General features: G+C 39.2%; 1 protein-coding gene across 3 annotated transcripts in view; it reads left to right on the forward strand.

The window, feature by feature from the left end:
- The window catches only part of TRPC4AP (transient receptor potential cation channel subfamily C member 4 associated protein), a 77959-nt gene that overhangs the window by 29334 nt on the left and 26145 nt on the right, over positions 1–22480 (forward strand). For all 3 annotated transcript variants that reach the window (XM_073880517.1, XM_025875792.2, XM_025875793.2), the window contains exons 4-8: positions 2630–2687; positions 5655–5710; positions 7813–7941; positions 13536–13743; positions 21293–21478. In XM_073880517.1, the coding sequence (XP_073736618.1) occupies positions 2630–2687; positions 5655–5710; positions 7813–7941; positions 13536–13743; positions 21293–21478 (637 nt within the window). The remainder of the gene's footprint in view (positions 1–2629; positions 2688–5654; positions 5711–7812; positions 7942–13535; positions 13744–21292; positions 21479–22480) is intronic.

The raw sequence follows: 22480 nt of genomic DNA on the forward strand, positions 1-22480 counted from the left end.
CAATGTGGGGCTCTGTCCCAGGACTCTGGGATCATGACCTGAGCTGAAGGCAGACGCTTAACGACTGAGCCACCCAGGCGCCCTGAAAATGTGGTTTTCTGTTGCAGGTGCCTATCACGGACATCTTTGCATCAAAGTTTCTTGATTTTGTGAGGTTTTGGTCTGCTTTGGAGAAGATTAACTTCTCCAGGAACTTCATTCTGTTCATAAATATGAGCTTTTGCTTGGGTCCTTTTACTCTTCACTTACCGTAACTTGGGTGCATTTGTTCTTGTTGAATTCCCTTGTCGTCTTGGTCCTGAAAGTATTTTTGAGACCGAGCTCTTTATTTCTTCCCCTGCCAGTCACTAGCAAGGCCCCGAAGTAAGCCTCTCCTCGGTATGCTGCCCAAAGCTCAGCTGAATTGGAGTAATTGGGAGTGCTGCTGGTTAGACCACTCCTTTGTCAACCCTGACGTGACAGTGAAAAGTGTATCCTATATCCTAGAGTTTGTAAAGTCAGATGCGTTACAGGGTCAGGTAGGTAACTCACTGGAGCGAAGGAGGCCCAAGTCAGATGATGTGTGTAAATTAAATGCCTGCAGGGACTGTGGAGAAGTGGAGAGTGTGGCCCCTTTTATGGGGAAATGACTCTTTAATGCCTGTTAATTGCGGTTGCCCTAGGGGATGTGGGAAATCTAGATTCTTATGTAAAATCTCCCAGCTTTTCAGTAGGTGTGGACCAAATGAAATGTCTGTGGGCCAGGTGTAATCCATAGCTTGGCATTCAAGAACTTTTCATTTATTCATTGATATTCTGTGTGGTTGAGCATCCTGTGCCTTTGGATGATTGTGAGAAGTGAGGCATCTCTTCTGAAAACTGTGTAGTATGCCTTAAACCTTAAAGATCATTACCCATTTTGCCTTGCTTACATTTCTGTAAATCTCTCATGAAGACATAAGTCAAAATGAGATGAAACTTTGTATATGAAGATGCTTAGTGTAGCTTCATATATAGTAGTGTTAAAAGTGTCCATCAGAAGGAAGGTAATTTTTGTTCTCTGTAAGGTCAGTGGTGATACAGTTGATTTACTAAATTAGTTTTTACTCTAATTCTTATTTTTTCCTTTTTTCTGCTTGCTTTGGGTTTGTACCTCTTTTTCCAGTGTCTCAATATGGAAGATTAGGTTACTGGTTTGAGATAATTCTTTTTTGTTTTTTTTTTTTTTTTTTAAGGATAAGCATTTACAGATCTATAAATTTCCTTCTAAACACTGCTTTAGCTATATCATAAGTTTTACTGTATTCATCTATCTCAAAGTATTTTCCAGTTTTCCTTGTGATTTCTTCTTTGACTCATTGATTAATTAGGATTTGTTTTTTAATTATCCACGTTGGTGAATTTCCCAAATTTCTTTCTGTTATTAATTTTTAATTTCATTTCATTGTGATCAGAGAATATGCTTTGGTAATCTCAGTGCCTTTTAATTTATGAGGCTTGTTTTATGGTCTAATATGTGATTTATCCTGGAGAATATTCCACGTGTGCTTGAGTTGAATGTGTATTCTGTTGCTAGGCAAAATGTTCTATAGATGTCTCTTAGAGCTTGTTGGTTTCTAATGTTCAAGTCTTCCTATTTCTTTGGTGATGCTTAGTTGTCTGTCCATTATTAAAGGTGGGATATTGAAGTGTCTGTTATTTTTGAATTGTCTGTTTACTTCAGTTCTGTCAGCTTTTGTTTTACGTACTTTGAGGCTTTGTTGTTAGGTCCATGTATTTATAATTGTTATATCTTCCTGATGACCCTTTTCTCATAATAAACTGTCATTTGTCTCAACAGAATGGGTTTTTAAATGCATGCTTATTGTAAAGAGTTTAAGCAAAAATTGTGTTGTATTGAAAGTATGTAAAATGAAAAATAAATGCATATCATCCCCATTCCCCATAGAAATCTGTATTAACGGTCTTTACGTGTATCTTTTGAGATGCCGTTTAATTAACTTATGTCTGTAAAAGAACATAAATGTTCTTAAAGCAAAAGAGGAATCCTCATGATAATGTTCTATAGCTTTTATTTTTTAAAGATTTTATTTATTTATTTGACAGAGACACAGCGAGAGAGGGAACACAAGCAGGGAGAGTGGGAGAGGGAGAAGCAGGCTTCCCGCCGAGCAGGGAGTCCGGTGCAGGGCTCCATCCCAGGGCCCTGGGATCATGACCTGAGCCGAAGGCAGACGCTTAACGACTGAGCCACCCAGGCGCCCCTGTACTATAGCTTTTAAAATATTAAAGCCACATTGGATCCCAGAGATTATCTAGTCCAACATGCTTATTTTTTTTTTTTAATGAGAAAGCTAAGGCCATGGAGGGACATTGACTTGCCCAAGTTGATATGGGGACTAGGTGGCTGAGCTGTGACTGCGGTTTCCGGGCCCTTGGTACAGTGCTCATTGCCGCGAGCCTCACCGCCTTCTGGCTGTGTTGGGAACCAGAGGGCCTTTCAGTACTATGACAGATATTTAGGTCATCAGTTGTCATGACAAAGATTGTTTTATAAGTTGTGCTTGGAGTTAATTTTGAAGATTTTACCCAATTTTCTTCTCTTTCATTGTTAACTTTTTTTTTTTTTTTTTTTTTTTTAAATATGTAGCTCCTTGTAGAAATTCTTATGAGGCCTACAATCTCTATCCGGGGACAGAAACTGAAAAGTAAGTATACTTGTGAGCCACTGGTCCTCCTTTCCCAGCTTGCTGATATGTGGTTCTAGGGGCCTCTCTTGTTTTCCCTCCTAGCTCAACAGTGAGGGTCTGCCTTCCGTTCAGGGGCAGCATGCACTCTCCTTCCCCACCTAAGAGCTCTCTTTCTTCATTTTGTACTGGGTAGAAATACAGATCTGGGGCTTTAAACGAAAAAGTGTGAAAGCCACTGGGCTAAAAGAATTGCATCGTTGTAGTTTCTAATAGTCCGTGGGCCCAGCTTTTGTGTTTTCTCTGGAAATTCTTATTTCTCCTATCTAGTTAATTGAGGGAGTAACGAGTAGTAACCTGGTAAGATCATTTGTTTGATTTTAAAAAGTATACATTCATTTTTTGTTGTTGTAAGGGTGATATGTGCTCTCGGTAAAAAGTTTAGTCATTACCAGAAATGGTAAAGGTTAAAAGTCAAAGTGTTTTGGTAGCACGTTATTTCTTAAGCTGGGTGATGGGTCTATGGGTATTATTCTGTTATTCCTTCTTATAACTTATACATGTTACAAATACTATTTTTAGGAATTCAGTATTTAATTAAGGAAAAAAAGTAAGAGCACTCTGGCACAAGCCAGAGGTCACAAAAATACATACATACATACGTGCTAGAAATCACTTTTAACAGTTGATGAATGCCCTTCTACAAACATCACATACATATTTTTTTTAATTGAAGTATTTTTATTTTATATACAATGAGCTAGCATTAAGGTAGGTATCTTGGATGACCCATTCAAAGAAGTTTACTTAATCCAACTAAATGAAGCCTATATCCTTCGTGTACTGATAGAAATACTGGTGTCCTATATTGAGGCTATATTTCCTGATCAGACTGTACCAGTTTGAGCATAGGTGGCAAGAAGGAGAACCCTGGGCAGACTTCCTAGGATGGCTCCAGGAGAGATGCTGGGGACCCATCTTGCTGTCTCAGATGCAATGAGGCAAAAGGAAAAATACATATATATATATATATATTTTTTAAAGATTTTATTTATTTATGGGCGCCTGGGTGGCTCAGTTGGTTAAGCGACTGCCTTCGGCTCAGGTCATGATCCCGGAGTCCTGGGATCGAGTCCCACATCAGGCTCCCGGCTCAGCGGGGACCCTGCTTCTCCCTCTGACCCTCTTCCTTCTCATGCTGTTTCTCTCTCTCTCTCTCTCTCTCTCTCTCTCTCAAATAAATAACATCTTAAAAAAAAAATATTTTATTTATTTATTTAACAGAGAGAGACATAGCGAGAGAGGGATCACAAGCAGGGGGAGTAGGAGAGGGAGAAGCAGGCTTCCCCGCGGAGCAGGGATCCCGATGTAAGACTTGATCCCAGGACCCTGGGATCACGACCTGAGCCGAAGGCAGACGCTTAACGACTGAGCCACCCAGGCGCCCCAAAATACATATTTTTTTTAATTGAAAAAAATCTACCCCCTTAACTCAAACATAATATTGTAAGGCCTCATTTGTATGTGCAGCAATGTAAGAAGTTTCATATTTGTCTTTGATGTCTCACCTTTGTACTCTATCTAAATTGGTTCTTTGTGTTCTCTGTCTACAATGATAGCAAGTAGCATCTTTTTTTTTATTTGACAGAGAGAGAGCGAGAGAGGGAACACAAGTAGGGGGGAGTGGGAGAAGGGAGAAGCAGGCTCCCTGCCTGATGCAGGGCTCGATCCCAGGACCCTGGGATCATGACCTGAGCCGAAGGCAGATGCTTAACCGACTGAGCCACCCAGGCGCCCCAGCAAGTAGCATCTTGTAATTACTTGTGGTGTATTTGTTCTCTCTTCCTCCTACTGGGTTTAGAGACTGTCTTTTTTTATTTTATTTTTTTTGTTAACCACTGTGTATTCTTTATCTGCTCTAGAGTAGATGGTGAATAAATATTTGATGAATGAGTGAATTGCAATTCCTTTTGAAAATGAAAGGTCTAGAAATGCAGAGATGCCCTGGTCTGGTATTCCAAACTGCTCTGAAGTCATGAGATAAACAAAAAAGCCCCCACAGGTTGAAAGGTAGTGATAAAGGATATGGGATATCTGCATTGTCTCCAGATTATATCAGATAACCCTTCTGGTCAGGCTAGTTTGGCAGGGCTGCCCATTGATATCTCAGAGGGAGACCTAACATTTTAGAGTTTGTGGCAACATAGGAATGAATGGAAATAGTTTTTAAAAATAAAAGTAATACCGAGCAAAAACACTTTGTTGATGGTTCATACTCAGTTTTATCCTCTCCAGGCTCAGGGGTCATAAAAATTGTTTCCTTTTTGTTGTATTCCCCATTCCTGCTCACAGAGAAATAGCTAGTTCTTTGTTGGAGTTAATAGGTCAGGCATTAAAAGACATTTCCCCAACAGAAATAACAAAAAGCAAAACAAAAACACACTTGTAAGTCTTTAGTAAAAATGATACCCTTATTTGCTGCTAGTAGAACCTTCTGTAGAAATTTATAACATGGAATCAGGAAGCTTATACTTTGGATTCTAGCAGTTCTGCTTTTGGAAGTGTTTCTTGAGGAACTGATAACACAAGCAGAAAAAGGCTACACATACATATATTAAATTGTTTGTTTTTAGTCTATTTTATTAAAAAACAAAAATCCCCCGAAAACCCTGGAAATATTCTAAGCAAACTACAAAGGGAACATGGCTATTAAGAGATGACACCACAATAGGTTGAAAGTATGAAGACTGTGGAGCTTAAGAAGAAAATGGCTACTCCATCAAACCAAAAATCAGTATACAAATTGGTTTATAGGTTCTGATGGGCATCATGAAAATCTTTGGTAAGCAAGGACTGGAAAGAGGTATGCTAAAAGGAAATAATCATCTTGGAAGGGATTGTGAGGAATAGTTCTTAGGTTCAAAAAATTTAATTCTATTCCATCTTTTCAGTGAGAAAAATAACCAATTATTCCCCCTTTACTTTCAGTAAGTGATGAAATGTCCAAGGACTGTTTGAGCATCCTGTATAATACGTGTGTCTGTGTAAGTATGCCTGCCCTTGGGGCCCCAGTTATGTCCCCACCACATCTGCAGTGCTTGAGAGGGGAAAGTTCAAGTGGGAGTGGTGGACATGAGAGATATCCTCAGACATGTGGGGATTGGACTTACTTATGTGGGCCTGAGAACCAGGACCAGCAGGTGGAAATTGTGGGGAGGCAGAATTTCATAGAAATTGTTGAGTCAGGGCTGCTCCAGCAGGTAGTGATCTCCTTTAGCCCTGGAGCAGACACTGACCAATCATTTATCAAGTGGATACATACACTGGAAGAGTGGGTGTAACCTTTAAGATACTATTTCTGTTCCTTCATTTTCCTTGTTAGAAAACAAAAGCGGAACCAGAAGCCCCACCAATGTATTAAGCAGGAGACTCTGCTTGGTTGACCTCTGAAAAGGAAAGAATGGTGAATAAAACAGCAATTTGGTAGAAAGGAAAAAGCCTTGCACTTAGTGCTAGAACTGGATTTGGAGTGCTGGCTCCTGGCGCAGTGCTTATTAATTCACCTTCCTGAGCTTTAGTTTCTTATCTGTAGAGTGCAGCCAGTAATCTTACTAGCATCGTAGGCTTGTGAGGACTAAGTGGGATGATAGATGTGAAAGCACTTTGTAAAGCAATATACAAGTGCTAGTTTTTGTAAGACACAGTACCTGTCTTTTAGGAACTTATGTTGTCACTTGTATGCAGTGAACCATAATACTCGCCAGAATGAAACAAATGCTCCTATAGAAGTGAAACCTATATGTTATGAAAATACAATGGAACATTTAATTCCATTTCATTTCTTGCCGCACTCAGGAAGAGATTTCAGGCGTTCTTGTAGTGATATGTAAAATCTTCCAAGATCATAAATCATAAACTTAGAAGTAGGTAAGAAAGAAAAGTGTAGAACAAGGTGAGGGTATAACATATATGCGGGAATTGGGCTGACCAAAAAATCATCTGTCGTCTGGATGGGGCACAAATTTGGGTTTAAGCTTCTTACCAACCAACACAAATAGGGAAGTAAGTTTTAGCACTTAATACAGTTCAGCATCTGTAACAGTCCCATGCAACAGGAATCCAGCATGAGTCACTTAAATTATTTTAAATTTCCTTATAGTCACATTTTTTTAGAAAGGAAGAAAAGTAGGAAGAAATAGGTGAGGTTAATTTTAATAATATTTTATTTAGCATAGTATATCAAGATTATTCCAACATGTAAATAATATAAGTAATTATTAATGGGTATTTACCTCCTTTTTTGTACTAAGCTTTCAAAATCCAGTGTGTTTTTTTTATACCTGGAGCACATCTGAGTTCAGACTTGCCACGGTTCAGGTGCTCAGTAGCCACGTGTAGCTAGTGGACGGATAGGTACAAACAGACGAATAAGGTAAAAGTAAACTAACTGTTCAGCTAACACACAGCTACTCTTGCAGTTAAGGTCAGTAAGAACTTGTCCTTATTTTAAAAGCTGACATGTGTATGATGTAATGACTCCATCATTGGCAACTTCCATATGGTCATTAGTTTTATGAGGTTGTTTGTTATTAATGACACCTAATGTTAATCAATAATATTCCAGCAAAACACAGTTCATGAAAGGAAGGAAGGAAGAAAAATGTAAAGAACATAGGATGATATGGTCCAATTCTTTGCTGATCTGGCTTAATTCCAGGGATTAGGCAGAAACCAAGAAATGTCTGATCGAGCCTGCTTTGGGGTGGAAACTTGTACAGATTGTGGCTGACCTGGAGTAAGCAGGTCCTGCCTAAAGACATTTACGTTCCAAATTTAAAATGTACTGCTGGCCAAATAAAACTTGGCCTACTGGATGCTAGTTTGTAGCTCCTCATTTAGTTACTAGGCAGATAGATACTAGGTCAAGAACCGATGATGAACCTACCATGAAAAAACCCCTCCCCCCAAAATGCATTTGCACACAATGTTTTGTGTGTAGTTTTAGTGATTTAAGGCCTTTGCCAAGAATTCCTGATGTAGCTTGGAATTGCTTTTCCAGTTTCTAGAAGGGGGATACGTTGCTTTTCACTTTTTATTTTGTGATTATAACCTATTTTGCCTTTTCTCTCCTTTTCCCTTGTGATAGACGGAAGGAGTTACAAAGCGTTTGGCAGAAAAGAATGACTTTGTGATCTTCCTGTTTACATTGATGACGAGTAAGAAAACATTCTTACAAACAGCAACCCTCATTGAAGATATTTTGGGTGTTAAAAAGGTGAGCTATGTTTTCTAGCAGATGGGTGACCTGTTGGGGGAGGGTGTCTCAGACAATTGGATTCTCAGACCTGAATGATGTGCAGAGCTCTTTTAAAAGAAAGTTCTTCCATATTACTAGTGTTAACTTTTTTTTTTACTTAATATATTCAAGTACAAAACTAGGTCATACTCCTGATGGTTTTTAAATGATAATAAAACCTAAACCAGTATATAAATTGAAATCAATCTAATGATAAGATTCAAAAGTTCAGATTGACTTGGTGAATTTAATGTGATGGCTAATGTTACTTTGTCGAAATCAGTTTGCCCCTCACCACTGCTGTATGCTCTGTGATGACTTCATTTTCCTACCGTTTTTCTTTATTTGAATGTTGTGAAACCTTCCTTCATTCGGATATGTTCCCCTGGGTAGTGATGTTCGACTTTTACTTATTAAGTCCACTTCTGTTTATTCTCATTAGTCTTCCAACAGTTAAAGTTTAATTGATACCAGCATAGAGGACACAGATGTGAACACTGACATCCTGCCACTTGGTCATAAGATGGACATTGAAAAGATCCAGAATATGCTTTAAAAAAGGACACAAAGGAGTGCCTGGTTGGCTCAGTCGCTGGAGCATAGGACTCTTGATCTCAGGGTTGTGAGTTCAAGCCCCATGTTGGGTGAAGAGCTCACTTACAAAAAAAAAAAAAGAAAAAAGAAAAACCAAACAACTGTGATTGAAATCAAACACTAAATTAAAAAATTATCAATAAGAACTTACCCCAAAAAACACATCTATAGATCTCTGCTAGATAATCACTCTATTAGATTTTTGCATAATGCTTGTGAGGATGTGGAGCTTCCTTCCGCAGTCTTTGTTCCACACCTCCATGTTGGTTGCAGGCTGGCAGATTTCTTCCTCTTACTACTGAGGAGGCAGGAGCAGATTCTTAGAGTTGCTGTTGCAGGGAAAAGGCTACCCATGTGCATTGTGGTTACCCCAGCTTTCATTTCTGTCTTTCTGCTGCATTTTCCCCGGGCCCTGCTTGTGATGCAGAGGCAGAAGATGCACAAGTGGTCCATTGTCTATAAGAACACACTGGAGATGTGTGCGGGTCCCAGACAGACTCTTTGTACCGTTTGATAAAAAGGCTTTGTTATTTTTCCAGTAATTGTATGCTCCAGCCAGTGTGTGAAAGGGGGCTCCCAGGGCAGAAACACCAGACTCCCTGGCAGTCTGAGCTCAGGAGTCTAGGATTGCTCCTTCCTATCTTTTCCTGCTTGTCCCTCGTGCCCTGACATGTTCATTTTTTTGTGTGTTACCAAAAATAGTGATGAATTCTGCTAGACATGTTTACCTTGGTGCAGTTTGAAAGGGGAATAGACACCATAAAGAAAGTGGGAACCCAAGCCACAAATGATATATGTAACCCATGTAACTAACAAAGGATTGGTATTCAGAATTTATCAAGAGTTCTTACAAATCAGCAAGAAAAAGACAAATAACCCGGTAAAGAAAGGCGGGGCAGTGGGAGGGGCAATGATATAAACATTTTACAGAAGAGAAACAAATAATCCATAAATAGAACATGTTTAACTTCATTGATGATCAGGGAAATGTAAATTAAGACCACAGTGAAAGAGAGAGCAAATGTTGGTGAAAATATTATCATTGGTCTTTCTTTCTTTCTTTGGCTTTTTTTTTTAAGTGGGCTCCATGCTCAGCGTAGAGTCCCAACGTGGGGCTTGAACTCACAGTCCTGAAATCAAAGAGCTGAGATCCAGAGTTGGGTGCTTAACCAAGTGAACCACCCAGGCACCCCGAGAATGTGTATTATTGGAATCACTTATGTACTGCTGATACCTTTTTGTTTCTGTAGAATCTGTTTATCTTTCTTTGTTTTCTGGTTTGAATATGTGCATACCCCGTGACCCAGCACCTGAGGGTTGAGGCATCATTCTTGTGCCTGGGTCATCTTATAGCCTATGCCCAGGCATGCTCATGGATAAATTCAATCCTGGAACAGTAGTTCTTAGAAATGAAAACACTACATCAAAGCCAACAGGTTGTGAAATCAATTCATTCATTGGGTGTACCAGCTAAAAAGAAAAGATCCAAGTGTGTGAGTCATGTGAGGGTATTGTTTAAGTTTGTGTTACATATTTATATATTCACCTATGTATGTTTTATTGGGTTGTGATGGAAATTTTTTCTTATTCTTGGACATTGTCAGAATGGTTTGGAAGCCATCACTCCAGAAAAACTTCTGTACATGTACATCAAAAAACACATAAGAATGTTTATAGTATTGTTTCAGAGTTAAGAACTGAAACCAAATCTATGATCCATCTGCAGGAGAATGGATAAATTTTCTCTGTTCACACAGTGAACATTACAGAGTTGTGGAAGTGAATAAGCTATTGCTATAGGCAACAACACAGCAAAATCGTAGAAATTGATAGAAGTCAGTTGCAGAAGACTGTATATAGTATCTTTTTTATTTTTTTTAGAGAGTGCAAGCAGGGGAGGGACAGAGGGAGAGAGAAAGAAAGAATCTTAAGCAGGCTCCACTCTCAGCATGGAGGTACCAGTGTGGGACTTGCTCTCACAATCCTGAGATCATGACCTGAGACAAAATCAAGAGTTGGATGCTTAATCAGCTGAGCCACCCAGGTACCTGTAGTATATCATTCTTACAAAGCTCTGAAATAAGCAAACTCAACTCATACATATAAAACTATTTTTTTAAACAGCAAAACAAAAATAAAATTCAGGATTGTGGTTACCTCTGGCAGAGAGGCAGGAAGAAGTGATAGGAAAGGCACACACAGCTATTCACTTGGTTATGCTTCATAACATAAGTTGTATGTATTAAATATTAAAATATAACACAAGGAAGTGGGCTTGAAGGGCAGTGGAACCTGGTTCGTGACCCATCACTAAGTTAGGGCTAGAGGAACAGGGCTGAAAGTTACAGTTTCCTCTAATAATAATAGCTAACATTTGTTGTGTACTGGGGGAAGGAGAAGGCAAAGGTGGAAGAAGCTATTCCCAAATACCCCCTCAGCAAGCTTCTGTTCTGCATTACCAGAAATAAGAGTGGAGGTCATGGGGGCTTCTAGGAATCATTCACTTATTCAGTACACATTTACTGAGGCCCTTGCTACCAAGTCTTAGGTGCTGAGACTCTGGAAGGAAAGTAAGACACACTCCTCCCTTAAGACAGTGTGAGTTTATTTGGAGATAGATGGAGGAACAGGTAATTACAAGAAGTTGTGATATGTGCAGTGATAGAGAATACCCAGTCCAGTGGAAGTGAATTAGTGAGATGAAGGGTAGTAGGTATTTTCTGAGGAATATAAGGATGTTTCAAAAGAAGAGAAGCTCATGTAATGCACATTTGCAGATTTTAAAGAAGAAAAAAAATGAGAATATAACCAAATAACAAAAAACATTTCATAAAATTCAATAGTCATTCATGGTAAAAGCTAGGAATAAAAGGAAAGTTCTTAACTTGATAGAGGATATCAAAACTTATAGCAGACATTAAAGTTAATGTTAAAACTTTGGAAATACTGTTAAAATAAAAAAAAAAGATGTCTGCTATTGCTTAGTCTAGATAATTGGTTACGTGTGCACATACACAGGGAGACACCTATAGGAATGGTCATTGCAACAGTGTTTAATAGTGAAAAATTACAGTCCACCTAAACATACATACATATATATGTATGTATGGTTAAGTACATTGTGGAGTAAAGCAGTGAAAAATGAATGAATTAGAGCTACTTCTATCAGAGTAGTTAAATCCCAATGTTGAGGGGTGCCTGGCTGGCTCAGTCGATAGGGCATGTGACTCTTGATCTCGGGGTCGTGAGTTCAAGCCCCACGTTGGGCCTAAAGCCTACTTTAAATGTAAAAAAAAAAAAAAAAAAGTACTAACTTTCTCTTGTCTGAAGTGACCTAAATTAAAAAATAAAAAAAACTCCAGTGTTAACTAAAAAGTAAGGTATAATGTGTCATTTACACTGTGCATACAGGACAATACCATGTTTTAAACATGTACAGCATAGCGATTCACTGATTTTATACATTAAGCCCTGCTCACCATGTCACCATACATTGTTATTACAGTATTATTGACTGTATTCCCCATGCTGTACTTTTCATCCCCACAACTTATTTATTTTATAACTGGAAGTTTGTAACTCTTAACCGCCTTGACCTATTTTGCCCATGCCCCCCCATCCCCTCCCTTCTGACAACTACCAGTTCTCTGTATTTGAGTCTTTCTCTGTTTTGTTTGTTCATTTGTTTTGTATATTCCACATATGAGTTGAAATCATATAGTATTTTGTCTTTTCTCTGATTTATTTCACTTGGCATTATACTCTCTCTAGCTCCATGTTGCTGCAGGTGGCAAGAACTCATTTTTTATGGCTGAATAATATTCCATTGTATATGTATACCATGTCTTCTTTATCCATTCATCTGTGGATGAACACTTGGATTGCTTCTGTACTTGGTTATTGTAAATAACATTGCAATAAACGTAGGGGTGCATATATCTTTTCAAATTATCGTTTTTGTTTTCTTGGGGTTAATACCCAGTAGTAGAATTACTGGATCGTATGGTATTTCTATTTTTAATTTTTCGAGGAACCTCCAACTGTTTTCCTTAGAGGGTACACCAGTTTACATTTGTACCAACAGTACATGAGGGTTCCTTTTTTCCATATCCTCTCTGACGCTTGTCATTTCCTGTCTTTTTAAGATTAGTCATTCTGACAGGTGTCAGTTGATATCTCACTGGTTTTGATTTGCATTTCCCTGATGATCAGTGATGTTGAGCATCTTTTCATGTGTCTGTTTGCCTTCTGTATGTCTTCTTTGGAAAAGTGTCTATTCAGGTCCTCTGCCCATTTTTAATTAGGTTATTTGTGGTGTTGAATTGTGTGAGTTCTTTATATTTTGGAGATTAGCCCCTCATCAGATAAATCATTTGAAAATATCTTCTCCCATTTAGTAGGTTGCCTTTTTGTTTTGTTGGTGGTTTCCTTTGCTTTGCTACCATATTTTTTTATGGAAATATAAGAACACGTGTGGGAATAATAAACACAGTTCAAAATAATGATTACCTCTGGTGGGAGAGATGGGAATGCAACTGGGTAGGAATACACAGGGGCCTTCAACTATATTTGAAATATTTTATTTTATTTTTTGAAATATTTTATTTCTTAAAAAGAGAACATCTGTAGCAAGAATGGCAATTTATGAGTGATAAAACTTGCATGGTAGGCATTTCTTTTCTTTTTTAAATAGGCAAAATGAGCCACATGAGCAAAGAGAGAGAAATAAGAACAGTAGTGCTCAAAGGGTTTAATCCTCAGAGCAGTCCTCTAAGGTATGTTAGTCCCATTTGACAGTTGAGCAAAGACTTAGAGAGGTTCCATAACTTACCTATGTTTACGCAGCTGCAGTTTGCAGAGCTGGGATTTGGACCTAAGTGGTTTAGCTACCAAATCCCATTCTTAGGGGAAAGCAAAAAGGACGCATCCAGTCTTGAATGAACTGAGCATGGGGATTTTTTTATTTGTGTCTCCTGTAGGAAATGATCCGACTAGATGAAGTCCCCAATCTGAGTTCTTTAGTATCCAATTTTGATCAGCAGCAGCTTGCTAATTTCTGCCGGATTCTGGCTGTCACCATTTCAGAGATGGATACAGGGAATGATGACAAGCACACACTACTTGCCAAAAATGCTCAGCAGAAGAAGAGCTTGAGCTTGGGGCCTTCTGCAGCTGAAATCAACCAAGGTAAAGTCTCTAAGTTTTCAGAATTTTGAGATTATGGCTCTGAGACCCCTTTGTAAATTACCTTCTCTTTCAGTATCTCTAGAGAGTGGTTCATGTGAGGGCTCCTAGGGTCCACTTAGAGTATGTAAATTTTGTGTATGTGTGTATCTGTTCATTATTTTAGGGGGCCAAGTCCGTAATCTTTATCAGATTTTTGAATGGATTCAGAACCTCAGAAAAGTTAAGAACCAGGGGCATCTGGGTGGCTCAGTTGGTTAAGCATCAGACTCTTGATTTCGGCTCAGGCCGTGATCTCAGGATCATGAGATCAAGCCCCATGTCAGGCTCTGCTCTGGGCATGGAGCCTGCTTTTAAGATTCTTCCCCCTCCCATCTCTCTCTTAAGAAAAAAAAAAAGAGTTGGGAACCATTGTTTATCAGAATTATAAATACACATACCCTTCTATCACTAAGCCTCTTCTGGGCCTTTATCTTATAGATATATAGGATATGATGTATATTCAAGGTCATTATTGCAACATTGTAATAACAAAAGACCAGAAACAAGAGACCACTTAATTTCTAGAATATTTATGTAATGGGAAATTGTATAGCTTTTAAGGAAAAAAAATGAAGATCTCTGTGAAAATAACTCCAAGATGTATTGCTGTTAAAAAGGAAAATACAGAGCTGTGTGTATAGTATGATACTTTGTGTGGTAAAGCAGAGATGGGGGGAGTACAATCAGGTGTATTTGCTTGCTTGTATACAGTATGCATAGAAAGCGTGCACAAGAAGCCGAAAATGGTTACCCGTTGCGGGTGGCTGAAAGCAAGGTAGGTGACGACAGTGGAAGTAGGATTTTTTTTTTTTTTTTTTTAAGATTTTATTTATTTGTGGGGCGCCTGGGTGGCTCAGTCGTTAAGCGTCTGCCTTCGGCTCAGGTCATGATCCCAGGGTCCTGGGTTCGAACCCCACATTGGGCTCCCTGCTTGGCGGGAGGCCTGCTTCTCCCTCTCCCACTCCCCCTGCTTGTGTTCCCTCTCTTGCTGTCTCTGTCTTTGTCAAATAAATAAATCTTTTTAAAAAAAAGGATTTTATTTATTTGAGAGAGAGCTAGAGAGAGCATGAGTGGGGGGAGGGGCAGAGGCGGGGCTCAATCCCAGGACCCCAGGATCATGACCTGAGCCAAAGGTAGATGTTTAAACTGACTGAGCCACCCAGGTGCCCCAGAAGTAGGACTTCTTAATGTATCATTTTATATATTTGATTTTAGAACCATGTGAGTGTGTTAATTACTTTCCTACCTATTGCTTTTTGGTAGCAAGATAACTTTTGTTTCTGTACTGGTCTAACAGATTTGGGGGAAATTTGGCATATATCTGTTTTGGTTATGAGAATATAGACGATCCATATGTGAACTAAAATATTTATGTGTCTTAAAAGCTAGTTCTTGAACATCAACAAGCTGCAATAACTTATAGCTGTGTGCCTTAGGGTTAACTGAATAACCAAGGTGAAATAATAAGGTGCTTTGAAAACAATACTTTGTTTCTGAAGTCCAGTTGACTGGATGGTGCATTCCCAGGCCTAGCTCTGCAGAATTGCTAAGTGCTGCACAGCAGCCTCCCTTCCGACTATTGAATGTGAGTCCTCCCTTAACTCTGTGAACACTCTAGTTATGAACACCAAATGGTCATAACTTTCTAGGTTATTAAGGAATATAATTTGACAGGTTTTAGTCATACGTCAAAACAGAAATCTATGAATCTGTGGGCCCCAGGTTGGTGGTTCCCCCTTCCAAGCTTGTTTTTCTTCCTGAATCCATAGATTCGAGGCCTACCTTGGTCTGTGTAGGCTTTTCTTCCCCTCCTTCCTCCTTTCTTTTGACTTTTAAGGAGTGCTCATTTTAGCAAATCATAAAATATACATTCTTAAGAACATGTGAATTTTATTATAACTAAATTATGCCTTAAAGCTGATGTAAACACACTGACAAAAGCTCACATTTGTTAAGCTCCTGCTACGTAGCAAACATTAAGCTAACTGCATTACCTGGAACTAATTTTATTTACTCCTCCAAGCAGCCCTATGAAATAAGAGATTGGCGTCCCCACTGCACAGCTGAGGAAATGGAGGGTCATAAAGGTTTAGTATTGGATACCTGTGTGTGCTGAGGCACTAAGTGACTTTTCATCTTAGTTTCCCATTTAAGGAATCTGTTCTGGCAGATTATTTTTGTCCTGTTAGTATCGAGTACCTTCATGTACCTGTTTATAAGGTGCCTTAAGTGAAACCATCATTCTTAGAGGACAAGGTATTCTACTCAGTTGGTTTTTTAATTGAGAATTAACCCCAAACCCAGGTTTCTTTGATATGGGTCATTAAAAAGAGTCTTCATAAAATGTCTAGGTTCACTTGTATACCTGTGTGGCTAACCCTTGAGATAATCAACATGTGATTTCTGCTTGTAGCTTTTGGGTTGAAGCTTTAGTAAATGTTGTATTTTAGCACATGATGTTGTACAGGGTCTGATGTTTCCTAACTCTCTGACCATAATTCCTGTTTCCCTGCCCCCTACCCCACACACATATTTCTCCAGTCACATGCCCTGGGAAGGCCAAGGTGAGCATAATTAAATCACAAGTACAATGAGAAAGATCTTAGTCCTCAATGTTGTCATGCTTTAATTGAACTCCAGTACTAAATAGTTTTAAATAGAGGCATGTGAGGTAATCATCTCAGGCTGCCATAACAAGATACCATAACTGGGTGGCTTAAACAAAAGTTCATTTTCTCACCACTCTGGAGGCTAAAGGTTCGCTATCAAGATGCCATCAGCATTGGTTTCTGGTGAAGCCTCCTTCCTGGCTCTGGACGGCTGTCTTCTTACCGTGTCCTCAGGTGGTCTTTCCTCTGTGTATATATAAAGAGAAAGCGATTTCTGGTGTCTCTTCCTCTTATATAAGGACACCAGCCCTATTGGGTTAGGGCCCACTCTTAATGACACCATTTAATTCCCTCTCTAAAGGCCCTGTCTCCAGATACAGTCATGTTATGAATTAGGGCTTCAACCTATGAATTTGGGGGAGGGGACACAATTCGGACCATAACAGTACGAAAAGTGGACATGTTTTTGCTTTGTTTATTAATAAACTGGCTGTTTTGCCCAGCAAAATAATGATTTATACTCATTTCCTGGAGCTCATATAATAAAAATATTAGAGCCCTTTTTGGATTTCTCGGAAGTACCAGTTCTATCCATTTAGAGGGGGAACAGATGGTTTCATTGGGGGAAAAAAATCATTCAAGAGTTTAGTCAGAGATGTAGATGAAGGCACAGGCCAGATAATTATCAATTTATAGGTGACCTGAGCTAAGAGGTGCTGATTTCTGTAAGCTAGGGCAGGATTCAGAATCCTCTCAGCTGGAAAGCAGGGCCTAAACTGAAGAGGAAAGTTTATGGGAATATTTCAAAGCACTGATGTTTTAACAGATATGAGGAGAGGAAAGGTATGCTTTTGCAGAAATTCTCAGAAGTTGTGTTTCTGTTGTCAGCCAGTTTAACATTAACCAGTAGTATGGATCACTGCCAGTAAGGCCGTGAGAGTTACAAGGACACTGTGACACTGGGTGCCAGTTCCCAGGGGTTGTGTATGATTCGATGAGCATAATTGGGCCAATGATTTTTTTCTGGGGAGAGAGCCCATAGCTTTCATCACTTTTTCAAGAGATGAGTGATTCACAAAGGCTTAGGAATCTCCAGGGTGGGGGTCAGAGTCTCAGAACGCTGAATGCTGGGCAGTCACATCTGAAGGGCTGTGTTGAGTGCGCAGGGTGGGAAGGCTAGGTCTTAGGAACTGTCCTGTGAGGAATAGAGAAACTGCAGGTATTCATCCTGCAGAAAAGTGGTTGAGAGTAAAAATCCAGCTTTGGGAGGATTTTCATGTAGAATCCACTCTTTTATTTTTGGAAAAAAGTAATGCATATCTAAAGTTTCTTAAATAATAAGAAGAGTGGATATATAGTAGAAAGTTTGTTCCCTTCCCTGTGGCACCCTGTTACATTTTCTCATGTGTCCCTCCAGAGAAATTCTCTATATGCCCAGTCTGGGGGATGGAGGAGGGAAAGAGATTAGCTCCTATCTGTAGAGATGGTAATATAAAATAGGCACCCTTCTGCCCCTTGGTTTTTTCTCACTTAACTTTATCTTGCAAAGCATTCTATTCCAGTACATACAGAATTGTGTGATTCCTTTTTACAACTACGTAGTATTTTAATATATGGGCATACCACAATTTATTTAACCAGTCCCCAATTGATGGAAATTTGGTTTATTTTTAAATCTTTTTTTCCTACAAATAACAGCCTTGTGTATGGAGTATGATGTGCTGGATATTTGCCTTTTACACTTTGATAGATGTTGACAGATTAACCCTGCACAGAACTTACTGGTTCATTTTCCCCCACCCTGTACACCATTCCCATTACAGGACCTTTTTAAACTTCTTTTTTTTTTTTTGTAAAGATTTATTTATTTGAGAGAGAGAGAATGAGAGAGAGCACATGAGAGGGGTTAGGGTCAGAGGGAGAAGCAGACTCCCTGCCAAGCAGGGAGCCCGATGTGGGACTCAATCCAGGGACTCCAGGATCATGACCTGAGCCAAAGGCAGTCGCTTAACCAGCTGAGCCACCCAGGCGCCCCTTTTTAAACTTCTTGATGTTTGTCAAGCCAGTAAGTAAAAAATAGTATCTCAAAACAGAAAAGCTATGTGTATTTTTTTAAATTGCGGTGAATGTCACATAAACAAACCACTTAAAGTGAACAACTCAGTGGCATTTAGTACATTCACAGTTTGTGCAACCACACCTCCATCTATTTTGAGAACATTTTCATCACCCCAAAAGGAAACTACATACACATTAGACGGCTGAAATTCCCCATTCTCCCCAACCCTGGCAACTACCTGCATTCTTGTTGGAGATGTACCTATTCTAGATACTTTATAAATGGAATCCTAGAATAGGTGACTTTTTGTATCATGCTTTTCATTTAGCATGATGTTTTTGAGGTTCACCTATGCTGTAGCACATCAGTGTTTCTTTTCTTTTTATGGCTGAATAATATTCATTATTTGTATATACCACAATTTGTTTATTCATTCATCTGGTGATGGACATTTGGGTTGTTTCCCCATTTTGGCATTTGAAGTAGTGCTGCTGTGAATGTGTGTGTGTATGTATATTTGAGCACCTGTTTTCAGTGATTTGGGAGATATACTTAGGAGTGGAATTGCTGGGTCATGTGATAGTTCTATGTTCAACTTTTTTTTTTTTTAAGATTTTATTTATTTGAGAGAGCGAGCAAGCAAAACGGGGTGGGGGGTGCAGAGGGAGAGGGAGAAGCAGACTCCCTGCTGAGCTGGGAAACCGCTGCAAGGCTCCACCCAGGACCCCAAGATCACACCCTGAGCAGAAGGCAGCCGCTTAACCGACTGAGCCACGCAGGTACCCCATGTTCAACTTTTTGAGGAAAAGTTAATTTTAATATAGTTTTAATTAGCTTTTTTTATTTTTTTTATTTTTATTTATTTATTTTTTTAAAGATTTTATTTATTTATTTCAGAGAGAGAGAGAATGAGAGATAGAAAGCACGAGAGGGAAGAGGGTCAGAGGGAGAAGCAGACTCCCTGCTGAGCAGAGAGCCCGATGTGGGACTCGATCCTGGGACTCCAGGATCATGACCTGAGCCGAAGGCAGTCGCTTAACCAACTGAGCCACCCAGGCGCCCTAATTAGCTTTTTTTAAAAAAAAAGGTCAGACAGTGTAGTCACTAATTTATAGAGGATGGAAAGGGGGCTAAGATTATTTGCTGAGCTCTGTGCTGGAACTGAATTTTTATGACTTTGTATAATCCTAACTAATTTGTTGTAATTTATTTTATATTTGAAGAATTTTCTTTAATATTGTTCTTTTGAATTTTACTTTAAAATTTTTCATTTAAATTCTCCACACAGAGACAGGTTTATGACACATATAACATTATAATGATACCTATTTACCCATCACCTAGCTTCAACTGTCCATGTCTCTTTCTCTGTATCCCTTCACTCCTCCCTACCTTCTTTGAATTATTTTGAAGCAAATCCCAGATATCATAAAATTTAACCTGCATATATTGCAGTGTTCCCACAAGATAGTGAGTCTTTTTAAAAATAACTCCCAACACCATATTATACCCCCCAAATTAATAGTAATATCTTGGTATTATTCAATACCTATTTATTTTCAGTTAGATGATACATTCATGTGGTTCAAAAAAATCTACAGATTTAAAAAGGTGTTCATTGAAAAGTTTCCCCCTCACACTCTTATTTCCAGTGGCCTGATTCTCTTGTCTTTGGTAGCCGCTGGTGTTTTCTATTCTTCCAGGATGATTTAACACATGTATAAGCAAATCCATAGAGATGTTAGCCCTTATTTTTAAAGAAGGTTAAATGATAGATCCATGATCCTACCACCTGGATTCCCCTGCCTCCACAGTGTATTATGTTCTCTTATCTGATCAGAATATCCTTCTTACTGTTGTGAGCAAAATGGGATTAAGGGAAATAAGAATTGGGTGATTATTCAGTTTCTTTGTTTACCTAAAAAAAACTTCTTTCTTCCTGCTAGTACATGTTTGTTATGGGAAAATCAAACTAGAGAGAAGTAGTTTTAAAAGAAGCATTTATATTCTTTCCTACTCCGGAATGGCCACAGTAAACACCTTGTTGTATAGTCTTCATTCTTTATGTGTATATTATGTGCATATTTTAAAGAAGCAAATTTTTTAAAAAAAATAGGCTTAAGCCAATACTGTTTAATAATTTTTTCTCTAACAAGTAAATTTAAACATTTTTTTGAGTCACTCTGTATAAAGATATATGTGTCTTTGTTTTTTTTTTTTTTTTAATTGAGAGAGAGAGAGAGCATGAGAGAGGGGAGGTCAGAGGGAGAAGCAGACTCCCTGCTGAGCAGGGAGCCCGATGTGGGACTCGATCCCAGGACTCCGGGATCATGACCTGAGCCGAAGGCAGTCGCTTAACCAACTGAGCCACCCAGGCGCCCTGTGTCTTTGTTTTTAATGTCTGTTGTATTCTATTGTATTGGGATATATTGTGTTTAATCGATACGCTGTTGATGACCATGTAATTATCTTTACCTTTTTGCTATTGTAGAAACCACATCAGTGAATATCTTTGTATATGTGATTGGTTATTTCCTTGCAGGAAATCCCCAGAAATGAGCCTCCTGGCTCAGACGCACAGGTTTAAGAAATTAAAGTGATTTCCAGTTTATATTCCCGCCAGTAGATGTAAAAGAGCCTATTTCCCTGCACCTGCTATTGAACTTGTTTCTATAATAAGTACTATTTTACTTTGGCCTAGCATTTCATTTTGAAAGGAAACTCTGACTACTGTCAGATTAAAAATCATTCCTATCATGCAGGTAAGGAACAGGCTCATTGTTTAGGTCTTTACAGCTTGTCTCTGTTTTGAAAATGCACTCTTTTGTTCTCTCCTTGGCAGCGGCCCTTCTCAGCATCCCTGGCTTTGTTGAGCGGCTTTGCAAGCTTGCGACTCGAAAGGTATCAGAGTCAACAGGCACAGCTAGCTTCCTTCAGGAGCTGGAAGAGTGGTACACATGGCTAGACAATGCTTTGGTCCTGGACGCCCTGATGCGAGTGGCTAATGAGGAATCTGAGCACAATCAAGGTACTTGGGATGGGTTTTCTATGAGGTGGGGACCTTTCCCTTAGGCTCCTGGAGCCATTCTTGACCTCTTTTCCAAGGAGGATTAATTGAAATTTGCTCAAAGTAGAATTTGCCTCAAGGAAGTCCTAGATCATAACTGTTAAAGACACTTTTGAAAGCTAGTGACAGAAAGCTCTTTGAATTCTCTCAGAGTGGACCTGAAAGCAGGGAGAAGGGATTGGCTGGATCCAATAACCAGAGCATTCTTAGGAACTCAGAGAGTCCTTTCCGTGTCTCTTCATTCTCCATGGTTCTCTGGTGTTCTCTTCTCACTGTTCTGATGAGTAGGCTCCTAGTTCTCAGCAACAGCTTCCTGGTGAAGGGCTCTGGCCCATCTTGGGTCAGATGCTCAACCCTTAAACGTTTGACCCTGGCCAGCAGGATGGGGTCAGATAGTACAAACCCAGGAATTCTCACTGTAAAAGTGAAGAGAAGTTCTGTTTCCAGGATGGCAGTGTGTGGAGCTCTGTGGACCTGTTCCCCTTGGCAACTATAAATAAAACCTATAAACAATGACAAATCCATCCACGTAAAGTCTGTGGAAGTTGTTCTAAGAGCATACAGTAAATGAGATCTTCAAGCTAATCTGCTAAAACTCAGAACAGTGAGAGTCTGTGACATTGGAAGTTCTGCTTGTTGGAAGTTCCACTCTGGGCAGGTTGTGGCCAAAAAGAGAACCCTCCACAGGGGACATGGTTTCCAAACAAGGAATATGGTATCTCACCGTTGAGGAGGAGGGCAGATCGCCAGCTTTTCTCATCCCCTCCAACTCCCAAGTTGAAGAGGCTGAATTCTTGATGAGTATATCCTACAGGTCAGGGGCTCCCTGCCCCAAATTCATTGAGATATAATAGATTTATAACCTTATGTAAGTTTAAAGTGTATAGCATGTTAATTTGATACATTTATATATTGCAAAATGATTATCAGCATAGCATTAGCACCTCATCCCATCATATAATT

Source organism: Callorhinus ursinus, unplaced genomic scaffold, assembly GCF_003265705.2.
Source record: "Callorhinus ursinus isolate GAN/ISIS: 27379988/994484 unplaced genomic scaffold, GSC_fseal_2.0 scaffold38, whole genome shotgun sequence".
Lineage (NCBI taxonomy): Eukaryota > Metazoa > Chordata > Mammalia > Carnivora > Otariidae > Callorhinus > Callorhinus ursinus.